We start from the raw sequence: 18,495 nt of genomic DNA on the forward strand, positions 1-18,495 counted from the left end.
GGAAGTTGGATGGTGGGAGAGGGGGAGGAGAAGAGGAGAGGATGGTGAGTGGATGAAGAAAAAACTAAATGGAACAAAAAGTACAAAATAAATTCTACTGCATTGACTGCAGCAATTTTTCATGGCCAGAACTCCAAAAGAGGGCAGAAAGTTCTACTTCCCTAAAATCAATGAGAGTGAAGACTTAAATTACGAAACTCTCATTCCACGAGGCTTTGGCCAGAGCAGAGGTCTCAAGATGTCTTCTTTTCTTTGGACTCAGGGTAGAGCACTGAGACATTCTATCTATCTGATCCTTTTACAGGGAGTTGGTGAACTGCTTGTAAAAGAGAAGCTGCTTTTGATAGCATATCCCCTTTGCAGGCATCTCACCTCTGAGAGCTTGTAAAACCCCTTTACTGCGTGGTCTTTGATACCCTGCCACACCACATAATCCACACCAGGTCCTAGAAATATTAGCCAGCTGGCCACTGAATGTTTGAGACTGTCAACATTTAAGGACCAAACCCCTAAAAATATATATATGAGTGCACTCGTGAGACATGTCAATTCATCTTCTTGTAAAATCCATCTTTTTTTGCATTTTGTAAAAGCAGTGATCTGCAGGCATTAGTATTAAGAGAATCACATAATGTAGAAAAATCATTCAGCCTTGCTGTGCATTCATTCACCAATCATATTTGTACAAGGAAATGACACAGTTTCAACAAAATGATTTTGATTTAGCTTTTATGAAAACATGCAATCTTGCGAGAGAAAGTGAAGTGGTACAGGATAAAAACTATAGTTCAAACCTATTTGATTTTTTTTTTAAACCACTCAAGCTGTTTGGCCTTAAATAAAATTTCCTTTGACAGATGAGTTCCACTTATCTGCTGCCAGTGTTACATTCACCTCCAAATTGATGTTGTTAAATTAGGGAACAGCATTTGCAGAACCACTTGTCATTGGAAAAGAAGAAAGTGATTTATGTTACTGTATGGCAACATTTATGTCTGTGGACATATGGAGACCAGAACAGAAACAGACATCTCTTAAATACAGAATCTGTAAATGATTCAGAGAGAGTCTAGCACATGGAGGGACAGTCTGCTGCAGGGGCAGACTTTGGTGGCATTGTTACAACTCTCCGTCTGTTTGCCTGCAGATAAAAAGTCTGAAACACACCAGAGGATGGAAATGAAATCAATCACATCAATCACAGTAAAAACAACGGCGGGTGTATCTGATCTCTGCGATGTCTGACCTTGTTGAACATAAACAAGTAATTACATGCTAATTGAGCGAAGTGGGTAAAGTCACACGTATACGCTCATTCACACAATGCATGCACAAAGAGGCAGGCTCAGGCTCTCTGTTGGTGAGGAACCGCCTCCTCACCCATATGGGAACACACACACGCGCACACACACGTGGTACCAACAATTATCGTGGCCCAGATCTTTGTAGTAAATCTGTTTTGTTTTTTTTTCTGGAGGAGAGGAGAGCAGCTCTTAGTGCGCTAATTAGCGAGCAATAGATGGGACATTGATCAGGCTGGTGCATTTGTGGAATTAGCCAGCCATCTGTAAAATGATCTCATGCTTCATTTGTTGATACTGAGCCCTTCTTTGATGCAGCTGCGTGTGGGGGAGAGGTGAGGTAATGGGTTAGGAGTGCGACTGTGAAGAGAGGTGGTATGTGTAAGAGCATCTGTGCATAAGTGTATGACGCAATAAGACATAGAATGTGTAGGATGTGTAATACCTGTCTAAAAAGTAGCAATGTATTGGAAAATGATGATGCATGAGTTAAAAATGTGGTTATATGGTTATTTAACAAGTCTTATGCATGGATTAGAAACCATATATAACGTTTTTAGGTCATGAATAAATAAGCAAGTGTGTGTGTGTGTCTGTGTGCGTATGTGTGTATATGTGTGAAAGAGAGAGACAAAGGAAGACGAATGTGAGAAGAAAGAGGAAGAGAGACTGTGTGACTCAATATATTATATGCGTGCGTGACTGTGTTAAATCTCATGTGTTAGCGTGTGTGTGTTTGTGTGTGTATGTGTCTGCACTGGTTAATTAACTGCTGTTGTACCTTGGCTTGGGAACCTTGTCTTCAGGAAAAGGCGTCCAGGTGGAGTCAGGGGATTTCTGCTCCTTGAAACGCCCTGTGAATGTGTTGGCCACCTCCGCCATGTCATAGGCACACACTGCTGAGCCTGGGATACTGCCATGACACAAACACAAAAAAACATAAACAACCTCTTAACTAAAAATATCAAAGAAACACCTTGCCAAGTCTGGACTATCACCAGGAGACAGAAAAATAGATTTACAATTCCCTTCCGGAGGGGTTAAATCCCTCCAGGATAGCTTATTTTAGCTGTTGCATGTTAACATTGTGTGATACAATCAAGTTTGAAATGAAAGTCGCCAGATTAAAAATATCCATGTTATAAAACAAGATGTATAATCAAGATACAATTTTATCATGTCATGTCATATAATTTATTTAAATGAGTCATTAAAACTAGCCATTCAATTGTTCCTTAAATCCCTCCCACAAAAATGCCCATTAATAGCATAGCAACCATAACTAGGCATGGAAGGCCTGAAAAGCTATTAACATGTTGCAGCAATATTCTGTATGAAGAGTGAGCACTGTTGTGTCTTTTTTTTAGCCTTTCCAAAACCAGAATAACATTAAAACTGTAATGGTACAGACATACTGGATCCATTGACGGATTTCTGTTGAGAGCAGAAGATCCAATCGCACAGTACATGATGGATAAGGCACGGTGACTTGAAGGACTAACCGCACAATCACGAGTCGACCTCAACTTTATGCAAATGAGCTCCGTCCAGCATAATGCAGCAGGTTTGTGAAAATCAGATCAAACTATCAATCTAATAAGTGATTAAATATGAATCAAGATTCTCTTACTGCCCAGGAACATTTCACACTACATTATCTTGTGTGGTTACAGGTCACAATTTAAAAAAAGCAGCACCTTTTGTGAATCACAAATCCACTGTGTAGATTCTGGATTTTGATCGGTACAACTGTATAAAGCACCTAACTTTAGCAACTCTGTCCTGCTCTTTATTGGATTTGCGAAAGTTTATACTCCCCAAACCAAACTCATTATCTGAAATAGAGTTACACTGGCAAGTGACACAGTTTGTCCTCGTCCCAAACACCTTCTCTTTTGTAACATTAAAGTGAAACATGCAATTTTAAAACACAAACAAAAAAACAAGCTTGCTTGTACAAATATGTTAACCAAGAAGCCAAACAGGCTATGTGTAAGAATGAAATAAAACTGTTTCTTATAGTTCTGCACTTCAATGCAAGACCATGTTTCTTTATATCACAGCCTCCTTCATGGATTACTAGCAATTGTTCTAATTCCTGTATTATAGATAAGGTTATATACTGCATAAAGTTATTGAATATGGTAGCCTATGCATTACAGTGTCTTTGCCTGCCAAGTCTCATGAGCACATACATTCCCTAACCCTCTCCTCTGAGAATGGGTTTCCCCAAAAGCCTTGAGGCATCAAAGTTCATCACAAGTACACTATTGGGCAAGAAATATGGACAACAGATTGTCTTATTATTGCTATTCATTTAAGGGGAAAAACACCCGTCTTGTGATAGCAATGGAGTCATTGACTTCCCTCTGTCTGACTGGAATCAATGCATATCTGTTTGCTGAGTCACTTTCTCTATTTTTCAACCATCTGTGCTCAGAAATAAAAACTAAGAATTGTTTATTCTCTATCAGACTTTCTTTAAAGTGGAACATCTTTCTCTCTCTCTCAGCTGTTTGGATTTTCTGGCTGTTGCATCATGGGTTTAATTTATCCTGTAGACATTGGGGAGACAGCATACACAAGGGCAGTATTATAGAGAGCAAGGTCAGAGAGCTGTTAATACTTGGCTTAGCTACTGAATTATAGTAATTAGCCTCTGCATTGTATATGTACAGAAAGTTAGACAGTCATATGTCTGTTTTTACCAGGCTACTAACAAGGCAGATAGATGGTGAGCGAGCCAACCAGTAAGCAAGTGACTTGGCCAGGCAGCAACCCAGCCAGACATCCAGACAGACAATTACACGACACAATCCCCGCAGTCTGAATGTGCTCCCTCTAATTTCATCCTCTGACTATGAAATGGAAAATTAATGCCAGGATCAAAACCGGCGCTTATAGAAATTTTCAGAGGCTATGCTTCATTGGGTTTTAATGTCCATTAACCATGCTCAATTGCATTGTCACAAGCAATTGTCTTATCTGCTAAAAAGCAGCCATAAAATGGAAAATTACAATATGTGCAAGCTATCAGCCAAGCGCTATGGCTTTGTGGCAATTTTCAATTTAGATAACAACTCTTTCTGCCAATGAATATGAAAGTGCTTCTGAATATGAGTTGTAAAATGAAGCACCTATATGTCAGAAGGCCAGCAAAACAGTTTTGACAGAAGATGTTGACCCTGTAGCCTCAGGAATTACATGTCACGAAGAAGCACAGCAGTGGCACATGTCACCAATGTTAATAAAGGTCAGACTGTCATAATGTTGATGAACTGAAGTCATTTTGAAAGTATTTCAAGCTGAGAAAGATAATTGCTTTAATAAATGGAAACTGGAAAGAAAACAGCTGATTGAATAAAATCCACAGGTCACTTCCATCTGTTGCTATAATTCCTCAACATACCTGTTGTAAGGTGTGGAGAAAGTTGCCATCACTACATCCCTCCCGTTAATGTGAATGACATCTGTCACAGCCTGCAGGATGTTGAAGTAGAAGTGGGAGTCACCGGGGATGGAGCAGTTCAGCCGAGACTTGAGAAATGAGGTCCACTGCTTCTCCAGGACACGAGGCGAGCCACCCCGGTCGTTCTTACAAACCCTGGCCACCCGAGGAAACACCACCTGACCAACACACAGGATTGAAAGAATGCTTTTGAGTAGACATTTACAGTCTCTAAATGCTTTGCAGCTAATGACAAGATTTGATTTAACAAAATGGATCAATAGTTTTCACTTAAAATAACTTATACTTAAAATTGCCCCCAGAACAGTTTATAATAAAGACCAAAACCACTCACATTTACATTTTTTTCCACACCTTTTCACCTTTGAATGTGAAATAAATTGTCCTATGTCTGCATCTTGAAATAATCTCCTAGCTTTTTATCCATTTTCATGCTCTTTTAAAAAAGAAATTGATACGACAGACTGACAAACTTAAAAAGAACCCATAACTACCACACTTTCCTTGTAGAGGTGTTTACCAAGCACTCAACTTTGCATCAGTTATAACTATTGTTTTGAGCTTAGCATTTATATGTAAAATATTCAAGACATTTTTAAATTTGGTTCCCTAAAGATCTTACTATAAGCCCTGCTAGGCCCTTTGAATGACAAAAATCTTTGGGAGACGCCATACTGTCTTAACACAACATTATATCAGCAAACTGAAGACACATAAGAGTAAATTGGTGTGTTTGATATGTTGTTAAAAAGTCAGCACCTGGCAACCGATTATTCAAAGTATACATCTTCAATAGGAACCAGCGCTGTAATTACAATTCTGCTGTAAAATCATGTCGTCAGTATTGTAATTAGTCGTTGTTACACTATACTTAACAGCAATAAATCTAACCCTGACCTGAAATTGCAACCTAGAGTAAACAGTGTGAATGGGAGCGAACATGCATTTAAACCAGATCCCTACACACACAACCACACACAATTGCTCATGCATGCACCACAACCTTCCACTCCCTTGTATACACACACACACACACACACACACACACACACACACACACACACACAAACACACCATATTGTATACACACATACGCATGCACACAGAAACAACCCACAATTCAAACTAGTAAAACCACACACGCTTACGAGGTGAGATTATAGAGCATTGAGATTACACAAAATGTATTACATTGAACAGGTGAGACTGTCAAGTTGAAAGTGGAATTATGTCGGCTTTACATATTACAGTTCAGCCTGTCACATTTCAAGTTACTGCTGATAGCTGAACACAAGCTTTATCTGTGTGTTACTTGGACAAATACACAGATCACTCACACGAACAAATACCTTTTGCAAGGCTTGTTAATTTACTTGTTTAATGAAACAATTATCCTTTTTGTATTTCCCTGATAACAATGGAACAATTCAGCATGAATACTAAAGCAAACACAAAAAACCACCACAGTAGAGTCATCAGTTTGCCATAAAGCAAAGACTACTGTTTACATTGTGGAGGAAGGCCAATCTACTGTACAATGATGAAGAAATATTCACTAAATTTTAAATTGCTTTTCGCCCCATCATCTCTTGCACATGTATAATTATAATGACATTGGTTTCAAATAACCCAGTAGATTGAGAGGCCTGATCTGTATTCTTGCTCTGTATAACACATGCCTGTCACTTCTGGCAGGGGATCCATTCTTTCTGTGCTTCTCGTTACCTCTGCTCTGTTTTCATCCATCCCATATCTTTCTCATTCTTTCTTGTGTGTTTCATTTATTCAGAAAAATACATATTAAGCAACTCATTTCCATAATGTATTTTCTTCTACCTGCTATCCAATTAAGCTTTCTCAGGGTCCAAAACTGAATTGAGGAGATTAATAGAAAAATGTCTGTTACTGTCCGTCTGGTGTGAAACCTGAAGAAAGCCTGTTTCATCTTCTCCTCTACCCTGACTCATTTGTCAGACACACTTGGGTGTAATTCCTTCTGGGAAACATTGAGACGATAGGTCAAAATGGAGCAATGTCGGACGGATGCGGACGTGCAATTCAAGAGGTATATTTAGACTTCAAAATGGGATCGCCAGACATACACAGATATTTCTTTTTGAATCTATTTTAGGTCCTGCATCCTGTCCACTGTTTATCGTTTGCTGAAAAAGGTTTGGCCACTTTACAGCTCCTGAAAGCCTCCTTCCAGTTATGTGATACACCCATATCCTGTTAGTTTCCTCAGGCACTTCCTGATTCTCCCGGTAAATAGGAAGTCACCTCTGATTAGAGTTCAAACAATTGCAGAACAATAGGGCCTGTACTTACCTTTCCCATTGTGTTGTATTCCATAGCAATTTCCCGAAAGAAGAAGTAGATGAAGTCTCCGTAATTGACTGCCTGGACAAAGTATGGCTCTGCAAACAAAAATAATAGTAGCAAAATATGAGATGAAGTGACGTTTCGCCATGACAAAACAGTTCTGACAACATATTTCACAGTAAACAGCCGGAATTTATGTCATATTATGCAGAAAAGCACCGACTGTGAGCCTTGAGTGCCTCCATATCATCCATCATATCAGTGAAACAATTTGCATGCAAGGAAAGAGGGATCTCTCTATTGAGTTTTGACAGGCTGGACTTCTGCTTGTTTCTCCCCAGGGCAGAGCAATTTCCTGGCTACATCAGCTCTATCAAGGCAGGTTGGCAAAATCACTGCGTCAAACAGAGCGTGTAGCATTAGCATAAGTCCCACTCTTCATACCTAGATTCCGCACAGAAGTGCAAAGACGCCTACACAAACACATCACAAATCATAAATCACAAAAACACAAACACACGGTTAGACATGCATGTCCAAACCTGAGTTTGTTTTCTAACTTGTCAGTCAGCCCGGTGCTTTCCACCCCCAGAGACTTTGTTTGTGTGTCCTGCACTCACCTTTCAGCCATTTGGAGTCGTGTTTGACAGTGCGCAGAGTTGGGCTGTCTCCTAGGCTACGATAGATGACCGCATCGATCGCTAGAAAGTCTGTTACGGTGGCTGAGTACAGCTTGCCATCTGGAGAGGGAACACAGAGAAGGAAAGAGCAATAAGGAGGAAAGATTGAGGAGGAGTAGAGGGGAGAAGAATAAAGAGAGAAAGAAAGAGCCATAAATGAAGAGAAAAAGGTGAAGAGTGACGTTAAGTCAAGAGAGAAACATACAAAGCCACTCAGAGATTCTCTGTGACCAAATACACAAACACCTTTCAGATGGCTCAGACATGAAAACTGAATGAATCACAAAAACAGGAGAGACTCTCTGATGGACAACAAACAAGCTGTACACACACTTAAAACATGTTAATTGCTTACTTGCACAAACACACATCAAACGTGCAAACACTGAAGCCCTACATCACACACACCCTTAGAGCCCCATGAAACCCACAGTCACACACACACATGCTCCACACACAAAGACATGAACACAATCCACCACCAGCATGACCTCAGCCTGCCGTGGCTATAACCGCAGTGGAAACTCAAACTACATAATTGAAAGGATAGCAGTGAGAGGAACCCTCTTGATTACTCAGTGCTTCCAGCTCCTTCCAAGCAGCTCTGCTACATATTAACCAGTCAAGCTAGGCGTTTACTCTCCTCCTCGGCCTTAAACAGGCAGGGACAGCTCATCAATACCGCAATAAATCGGTTCACAGCAAATGTGAATGGGGACTGAATGTCTTTAGCAGCCTGTGGGTAGGTTGCATCAGAGGAATCGCACCCCACCAATGGAAAGCTGACTCATTTGGGTTCCATCCATTTGTGAGACTTATTTTTAATCTATGCATTTCGAAAGAAGAGTCGACAGAAAAGCACAATAGGAGAAAGGGAGGAAGAGGATTCAGTTTTTTTCTGGTACCACAATATGCTATTGATGTGTTTCCAAAGGGCTCTAATAAGCAGCAAATTCCTAAAGCAGAGCAAATGTGGCCCAGAATTTTTGCGATCTGCTCTAGTGCATGTAATACAGATTGGCTTTCATTCGTGACATGTTGTCGGGAGTGTTGCCATTAGAATAAACCGCAGAGTATTGAAAACAATATTTAATACAACCACAACTAATCCCCTCGCTCAAGTAGACTCAACTTTCCCATCTAGCTCAAATATATTCTAGTGTTTAATAAGTGCAGATAGGAGAAAAATTTTGATTAATGTTTTCGCCTCATGGCAGTCAGTGAGTTGTAGCATCACACATACTCAATCTATTTTCACCTCACAGAAGCTTCTCTCACCTCAAGAAAAAGGACAGAGCTTAAAAATTGAAAAACGCAGTGAGGATCAATTTAATCAAGCACTTTATGATACTGTTAAATATGTAAAACTGCACATACGCAGATGCACATGATCTTACCAGCAAAGAGGGCAACATTGGCGTGCTTGGCGTCATATGGGCAGCGTGCCATTCCACTGATCTCCTCTCCCATAGCCTCCAGGGTGTCCAGCTGGGGGTCACAAATGAGGTGAAAGGTCAAGAGAGGGTCAAAACAATATAGTGCTGTCAAACAAAACAATGGACTTGAAATAGAACCAAGATAGGAAATGTTGCCTCCCAGTTTGAAAAGATGAAACAAAAAATTAGAAGGGGTGAATGAGAAATGTACTGAATGTCAAAACAGTCACGATCTGAAGTCACTACTCAAAAATATTGCAATAAATAGAAGCAATGTGGCATGAGTCAGAGTAAACGAGTCATCAAAAAAAAGAAAAGAAAGCCTGTGGTGCACAGCCCAGGAGTGTGTCCATCTACTCTGACCTATACTAACATCCTGTGGATGCCACTCTGGTGTCCTACTGAGAGCTTTCAAAGCAGCCCATCTGGGAGTATCTGGGAAACTGTCATGGAGGGAGATTAAAAAACAAAACACAACCACCATTTTCCACTCCAGAGCAACATGTTTCACAGTATGGGTGTAGGGGCTTTGCTTCCCCTTGCCATACTTTATCCTTAAACGGTACTGGTGTTAAAAAAAGAGTTGTAACAACCCTCAAGACAGATCTTTAACCCATTTACTGCGGTGCTTTCCCCTGCCCTGATTTCCAAAGTCTGTGATTTTGCTGTGAAGAGGAAATAAATAGGAAAAGGGAAAATGGGTGAGCTCAGGGCCCTGAGCAGTGAACGTGACGATTCTTTACTAAACCACAGTAGTTTTTAAATAGTAGTTCATACATGTTTTGTAGACTGAACCTTGTGCTGTTCTTATAGGGCTATTCCTCAGGAAAGAACTGGTATATTTCTGGAAACAATCTGGCACCCAAACAAAGTAAAAGTGGTATTTGTCTAGCACAGGGGTAATAGCTAAAGCTGCTACTTAGGCACTCTGTAGTTTCTTTTCAATACGCTATTTTGAGACTTTACCCTTTCAGTTTACCGAATTAGTGGGATGATCGGAATATAGATACAACTTTCTTGTTTTGTGCCCAGTTTGGGTGCAGTGTGATTGGCAGGGCCTTGCGGAGGATGTGATGTAGGTGAAAGGTCACTGTTATCCCACCATATGTAGCCTTGTCTTTCCCAGCATGCCTTAGGACACTCTGTTACCCTGGCTAAAGACCAGGAATACACACTGCATCGGTCAGAGGCTGAGGTCAGGGGAGATTACTGAAGACACTGTTTGCCTATGGAGTTCACAATTCATAGTAATTTTTCTTCTCTATCTCTGTCTTTATCTCTCTCATACTCCACTTTCTCACTTTCTCCCTTTCTTTCAACAAAGAAAGGCGTAGCTTGCCAAGGCTGCAAAGTGCTTACGCCGCCCTTTCTGGTCTCTAAACAGGTCATTTTGTTTTCTATTCCTGTCTCGGCGGAAATGGTTATCATCTGCCCACTAAAAAGGTCACACACACACTCCGGCGCAATGCTGGAAAAGCCTGCCAGAGAAATTGTTGAGGCTGATTTGGCAGTGAAAATTACAAGTGACCTTTTACAACAAACACAAAACCACCAGCAGCAGCGCAATTCACGATTTCTCATTCCTTGTGTTTCTTCAGAAATTATAGGAGGATAATATATGGAGGCAAGCTGGTTTGAAGACATATATTGTTATTAGACAGGGAAGACAGTAATTATAGATTAGGCAGAGTTAATCATAAGGGACGCGAGTAGCTGAAGGTCAGGTGCATCCACTGAATCAGAGCGTCTGGGCATACAGAGCAATGGGGCAACTCAGTTAAGCTTGATACGTCAGCAGCTTCTCTGTCAGATACCTAACAAGAAGCATACAGAAACACAAACACTCCCTCCTCTTCTGACACATCATAAACACACACACTCACATATCTCCCCCGCCCCTCCATCTCCTCAGTCGATTTCACAGAAGCAGTGACCTCTGTCTACTGGGCTTGGCTGGCTGTCACTGATCTATTCCTGCCATTTGAACAGAGGAAGACACTCCCAGTCCAGCCACAGATATACGTAAGTGTTAGTCTCCTGTCAAGCTTTCATGTGCAGAAAAACACAAGAAGAGAGCTCACTTCCACGCTGTTAGCCTTGTCCAAAGCAATATCCAATATCTTTAAAAAAATGGGTCAATAGCAATCCATAAAACTGCCACAATGAGCCACAACATTTTCTAACATTACCGTAAAGAAATTTGATGTATAAACAGCCAGATAGATTTTTTTTACCTTGTTTATCAGACAGGCCTTATTATGCTGTCAACTCCACTAGCAGGGAAAAGAAAGAAGTGCTTCAGCTTTGTAGAAACACAATTCAAAGTAATGGGAAGGGAACAGCAGCACTGTCACAATTTGTCAGCGTTGCCTTAACAACACTCTGTTCTGTAGGGATCTACTGTAACTTAGCAGACAAATGTACAGTAACCTTGGCTTGGGGTGTATTGTATCTAGATGAATTAATTACTACAACAGCTCATTGGTGTTTTCCATAGGCTATATGCTAATTAATTAGACAAACACAATGTAGATCCAAAACATGCCCATCAGGAGTGTTATAATTAGTTCAGCTTCAGCTTCAGCTCTCAGGGTGAGGGACATGTTCTGCTTCTGTATCTGTTGTTTTTAAGAAGACTCTTATGGGCTTTATTCATCATTGCTGAGGGATTTGTGAAATCAGTACTGAGAACAAACTTAGGGTAAACTGAGCCAGTGTCCCACTTATTAATTGTTTACTTGGAACAGTTTCCTTGAAATGTTTCAGACTTGTTTATTTTATGGATGAAGTATAATAAAGGGCTTTTTTGCTGATACCTATCAGTATGCAAATCAACTATAATGAGCAAATTAATCTTAGCAATAAGGTCTGTGATTTATCTGGTTTATGATTTTGTCCTTATTAATTGGTGCCACATTAATCAAAATGAAGGAGAACGAGACAATAAAAGAAATCTTTCTTTCACCCATCCTGGCAGATTGATAAATTCACACATGGATGACCTCCATGTCGAGTCCCAACACATTTCTTTAAAGTCCATATTTCCACATGCTCAACCTTCTCCATCTGTAAAGTTCAAGTGCACAAGTTCACACCTGGGCCAAAAGCGGCTGTGTAAACCTAACAAGGGCACATCTCCCTGGGAGATTAATAGTCATGGCCCATTTCTCTGCAACCTGTTTCTGAGCCCTGAGAGGATGAGCCTTTTCCCTGACCACCTTTTACTCTCGAGCAGGAAACTGGAGTCTTTGAAGCTGTTGAAAGAAATATGTCATCTTCACTTAGAGAGGAAAAATCTAATTTATCTGAACCTTCAACTTCTAAAGTGATTGATCTTTTAATGAACAAACATTGCATTAAACAACAATTAAGCAATTATGTATTAAGTAGTATATATTAAGTATTCTTACTGATGTACAATTATTAATTAATTGCCCCTTGAAAATATATGCTAATGAACATCATGTCAATCAAACAGCTTTTGGAAAAGCTATAGTTGTGTGTGTATGTGTGTAGAATTATTTCCTGCTTGGTTATTACAAAAGCCCCTATGAGAGCATTGATCATATTTCAAGTATAGAAACTTGACACAGATTACATTTCCCAGTAAGTAGCCCCAGTACACTAGTATCAAGTCCAGGACGCATCACCTGGGACCCACTGCCTCCGAGCCCCACTCAACGACTCCCCGCTGATTCCCCCCTGCTTCACCCCGGCAACAGGCGATGAAACTGACTCCAGTCATATATCAGCCCAACTGGATGGGGTGTTTATTATTACAACAAAGCAAGGGAGTGACAGCGGGAGAAAGCAACAGAGGGAAAGATGGTGGAGCAGTGGGAGCAATGGAGGGAGAGAGGAATTAAGGCTGGCAGAGGAGGAGGAGAGAATGGGGAGGGCAGCGGGGACGGAGGATGAATAGAAGAAGAGAAGGAGTTGGGTGTTGTGTGGTACCGAGGGAGAGGACTGTGGCATAGCTACCAAGGTGTATGTCTGTGGTTTTTCTATATGCGTTTTTGTATGTGTGTGCACAAATATTAACACCAACAACACAGGAGGGATGGTGAGAAGAAGTTAATGAAGAGAGAACATTGGCTTATAAAAACAAAAATCAGAAAGATGCAAAAATAAAGAGGTAACCCAGCAGGAAAGGTGTTAGAGCAGAAGACAGCATGGGTTGTTGCTGGTTTGGGCAGAAGCCTTGCCTACCCCTTCCGTCACCCCCCTTTGTTTCCCTCCACCTCTGCTCCCCCTTCTTCCCTCCCGCTCGCATTGCTGATTAATGTGGGATGAGGCTGGCCCCGAAACAGAAGCTCTTTTCAGTGCTGTCACATTGGGGAGATGGAGAGGCAAACTGTGGCCAAGGTGGATTTGACCACAAACACACATACACATGCACACACACACACACACACACACACACACACACACACACACACACACACACACACACACACACACACACACACACACACACACACACACTTTTGACCAAGGCAGAGTGGATAAGCTCAGCATGCCATCAAAGGTCTGCTATCTGCCCAGAGAGTCTGCCAGCCTGCCAGGAGTACAGTGTGTGTGTGTGTGTGTGTGTGTGTGTGTGTGTGTGTGTGTGTGTGTGTGTGTGTGTGTGTGTGTGTGTGTGTGTGTGTGTGTGTGTGTGTGTGTGTGTGTGTGTGATTATTTTGTAAAATGTGTGTGTTGTATGTTTACGTATTTGCACAGTTGTCAGTGTTTGTGTGGGTTCATACTTCAAATCTTTCCCCCCTCCATGCCCAGGCATTTATGTGCATTTGTATGTTTGTGAGCCAGCGATCAGTAAATTTCACAATATTTGAAACCCTTTGACAAAACATTTGATCGGATTTTAGTATTGGAATATTGATTCAATTATTGTCTAAACTAAAATGGCTACAGTGTAGTCAGTGGTGGATATTTTTTCAAGGGAAATTGCAATTGCAAGCATATAAGACTGACTCACTAAAAGATGCAAGGGCTAATTGGGTTGATCACATGAGAAACATGGAAAACTATTATAATTAATACTTAAATAAATTACATTGTATTATGTTGTTTATTAGAATGACCCATCATACACCTATGCACTGACTTTCATGTTTACAAAGAAAAGCGTGCATGTATGTGTGTGCATGGCCATTTTACCAAACCACTTTGTATATTTAACACTTCCCCAAGACTAGAAGCAATATCAATGTAGTAACACCTAAAACACAAACTTTGAAACGATAACTGGGGGAGCTATAAAATCTAACCATGCCTGATAAATGCAGAGACATAAATTCCACTTTCCCTGCAGGAGGATTCAGTACATTGTAAGACGTCCACTCTGTGTGTGCTTAACATGCTGAACCATAAAGGCAATGATGCGGATATGTCTTGTTTTTCTGGTAAACAGACTAGTGAAGCAAAGCAGGAGAGTTTTCCCCACAGGCCACCAAGATAACATCTTTGTGTACTATGGCCATCGCATCACATCCTAACAAACCAAACAACAGTATCCTCCAGGACAGAAACGCCTCTGAGTCATTCTGTCTGACCTCCTGTCTTTCTTTCTTGCCTGTGTACGTTGTTTATATCTGATGTCTTTGGATGATGGCTCATAGTTACAACATCTACAATATAACCTTTCCTGATACTTGAATGACATGATATAAAGAATGTTGAAAGCACATTCCCTGCATTTCTGTTTGTTATGAACATATTTCAGGCATAGAATGTAGTTAAATACCAATTAAACTGACTTTTCTTTCAACTATTATACTTTGTTCATCTATGGTAGGTCAGCCAAGTTGAAGAAATATGAAGATTGTGTCGTGAATGAGATAATATTTCTCATCGTAATGGCAATGCTACTCACTTTTCACACATAGACATTAAAAACATCAGATTTATGTCCCTAGGGAAGGAAAAAAAATGGGACATTTTGAGCAGCAGTTTGAAGACAGCCTTTCTGCCTGCCTTTAAATCTGTGTTTTGTGTGTCCTTTCCGATTTGTCCATCTGCTTCCCTGTATACCAATCTCTCTTTTTTTCTCCATCTACTCTTTCTCTATCTTTTGTTGACATCTCCTTTTTTGTCCATCAAGTCAGATCAATCTAAACGTCTTCCTGCTGTCTTTCTTCAGCTGAAGTCATTAAGATGCAATCTCAAAAGGTGTTTTTGCTTAGTACGAAAGAATCTTGAAACTATTCCAGACATGCCCGCATGGATACAGCCAGACAGGCTTCTGTTTACAGGGGAAAGCTGAGTCGAATTTCAGGACTGTGCCTTCACTTGCAATTCAGTGTGTGTGTGAGTATGTAAGAAGCCAGGTAGTTAGGTTTCTCTGCTTCTAAGTCGAGCATGTCAAAATACACCTGGAGATAAAGACACTGGACGAGGGCCTGCTGAGTTGTGAGAGTCATCCATCTATGTCCATCGCGCCATAGCTCAACTCATCCAAACTGCCACATGGTTGGGGCTGTATGTGAAAAATGTGTGTGTGTGTGTGTGTGTGTGTGTGTGTGTGTGTGTGTGTGTGTTTTTATGTGCACGTGTGTATAGAAACACAAAGCAAGGGAAGGACAGGAGAGAGGGAACACGAGTTTTAAGAGACTGTATCTGTGCAAAGTATCTATGACAAATGCCTTTCATTGAGGTCAAAAACAGAGCACGATATAGCTGTCTAGATATGTGTGCGAATAAGTCTGTGTGTGTCTGTGTGTGTGTGTGTGCGTGTGTGTGTGTGTGTGTGTGTGTGGGTGTGTGTGCTTCCCTACCTTGTAGGTTCGGCATGATGGGTTGAAAGCATTTGTTCCACAAACAAACAAGGTGTCATCATTTTGCTGCAGGAGCACTTTGATGAAATTGTGACACTCATCCTTTGGGGAGCGCAGGGCAGGAGAGAAACAAAAAGAGAAAGAAGAAAGGAGGTCCATGGTGACATTTGTGTCTTTTACACTGAAAGCCACATGTAGTTTTTTAAAATGAAAGGCTCTTTCTTTTCTTTTCTTTAGAGGCACAGCATGTAGTGCTCTACAAATATGCATGGCAAACATCAAGCATATAATCATGAAATGTAGCATTTTCTCATGGTACATAAAGACTCATTTACATGGGATTTTAATTTGCCATGTGATGTCTTTGTTGAATAATAATGAAGCCATTATTCACTCTACACCATTTTGTTAGACCTTACATTGATATCAGGGAAAAAAGCATTTAATATTTCCTTTTGATAGGATTCTCACTGATGTGCTCTATGAAGCTCTATGAATTGTGATAGTTGAAGGTTATATTAACTGCAGATAGTGTGTTATTGCACCTGCATGGTCTCCTGTGTTAGTTAAAGTGTGTGTTTGTGTGTATGAGAAAGAGAGAGATAGAAACAGCGAATGTGAGAAATTATATCTGTGACAGCTTGTCTATGTGTGATTTGTTAAATGTTTTCTGTCATAGACATTTGTTCTACTGTATAAATGAAGTTAGGCTGTAAGCACAGTAGTAGAGCTCATGTGTTTCTTATACCTTATGCTTCCCTTTCATTCTGCAGGTGTCCACGTCTGCTTGTCTAGACTTCCATGTCATTTTCTGGAGAGAAAAAAAAAAGGTTGATGTAAAGGACAGAATTAGAAAATCAGAAGGAGAATCAGAAGGCAAACAAGATAAACACTGAGATAGGATGACAAAAAACAGAAGGTATAGGGCTCAATAGCCAATCTATACTGTGATCAATAACAATCATCTTGGATTCTTGGTCATTGATTCCCCTCATGAGGCACCTGCTCTGAGGTGAAATTTATTCTAAGAGCCGACTGGAGATCAGTTTACCTCTTTGAACTTCCAATTCTCTGTAAGATAGGAGGAAATACGACACTGACTCTGGATCAGTTCAAGGACAGATCTCAACTCAGACCTGAGAGCTAATTTCTGTTGATTGATAGGCTGGCAATCATTGCACAATCGTGCGCACACATGCACACACACACACACACACACACACACACACACATACACTGTCTTGGCCTGTAGATCAGCACTAGCCAATACCTGTCAGTCAACTATAAACACACCAACGTATAAGCCCTCTTTTACTGTCACACACACTTATCAGTCAGTGCTAAGCTATATTTGATATCCAGCCACACACACATATACACACACAAACGCACACAGCTCTGGCCCTGCCCTGTGTGGCCTGAGTGTCAACGCTGAGCTGCTGGTTCAGGCCGCTGTTGTACAACATGTTTGGAGCTCGGGCACTGATTAAAGACCCTCAGTCATCAATCAATCTGCGCGTCTCCCACCAGCCTTTCATCTGCAGCCTGCCCTCATTAAGACCCATTCGCTGGGCTTTGACATTGAAGTGGATGAGGTGGAGGGATGGCGGGTTGTTGTATACACAAGAATGGCCTTGTCTGAATTCTGTTTGCATGCATTATACTAAGGGTAAGTGATGCCAGCGAGGAGTGGTTGGAATGGAATGGAGAGTGGGTTATTACAGCCGAGGGCCTGTGTAAATATGAAGTGCTTTTTGAATAATCTAGAAATATACAATGGGATCTCCTTCCTTTCTGCATCCTACTTGTCTTTCTGGCCGTTCTGCTATTCATCTCATCCTTCCTTTTTTCCTCTCCTACTCTTTTCCTATCCACTTTTTCTGCTCCTAACCCTAACCCTAACCCTAACCCTCCCTACCCCCCCCCCCCCCCTTCCCTCCCTCCCTCCCTCACTTCCTCTACTGGTCTCCCAGCTTCCGTTACACACCCATCAGACCTTACGCTGTCCCACTGATGAGCGTGGATGACGCAGACAGTTTGCTAGCTGATTGATTGGATAATCTTCTTAACGGGGTCACCATGGCCAGCACGGCAGGCTCACACAGGTGAGTGTGTGAGTAAGACTGCTGGCAGGCACACAGTAGACACACTATACACACACACACTCTCTCATAACACACAATGACACACCAGGTTATTAGGGTTACGTTGTCAATCACGGCACACTGGGAACAACACGTCCTCAGAGTGACAGACATCTCACTCACCTTACTGAAAAAGATCTCGTCACTGTTGGCAGTCTCTGTGTCCACCGTGTATATGTGATCCCTGTGAGCGATTGAGGGAGAGAGAGAGGAAGAGAGGGTGGCAGAGACAGATTGAAAAAGAGAGAAAGGGAAGAGAGAGACAGAGGGGGAGAGATGAGAAGATAAGAGGTCAGACAGCAGCAGACAGTCAAAAATTCAACAAACAATAAACCCATTTCTTTTCTTCCCACTGTTTTCCCCC

The 18,495-nt window shown here is 41.2% G+C and overlaps 1 protein-coding gene across 1 annotated transcript in view; it reads right to left on the reverse strand.

Moving 5' to 3' along the window:
• sema6a (sema domain, transmembrane domain (TM), and cytoplasmic domain, (semaphorin) 6A) overlaps positions 1-18,495 on the reverse strand; it is a 99,162-nt gene that overhangs the window by 25,333 nt on the left and 55,334 nt on the right. Inside the window, exons 4-11 of the mRNA XM_053325304.1 lie at positions 18,255-18,315; positions 16,736-16,798; positions 15,988-16,089; positions 9,170-9,260; positions 7,713-7,832; positions 7,099-7,187; positions 4,711-4,928; positions 2,083-2,214 (exon numbers count right to left, since the gene is read on the reverse strand). Of these exons, the coding sequence (XP_053181279.1) occupies positions 2,083-2,214; positions 4,711-4,928; positions 7,099-7,187; positions 7,713-7,832; positions 9,170-9,260; positions 15,988-16,089; positions 16,736-16,798; positions 18,255-18,315 (876 nt within the window). The remainder of the gene's footprint in view (positions 1-2,082; positions 2,215-4,710; positions 4,929-7,098; positions 7,188-7,712; positions 7,833-9,169; positions 9,261-15,987; positions 16,090-16,735; positions 16,799-18,254; positions 18,316-18,495) is intronic.

This window comes from Scomber japonicus, chromosome 9 (genome assembly GCF_027409825.1).
Source record: "Scomber japonicus isolate fScoJap1 chromosome 9, fScoJap1.pri, whole genome shotgun sequence".
NCBI classification, from domain to species: Eukaryota; Metazoa; Chordata; class Actinopteri; order Scombriformes; family Scombridae; genus Scomber; species Scomber japonicus.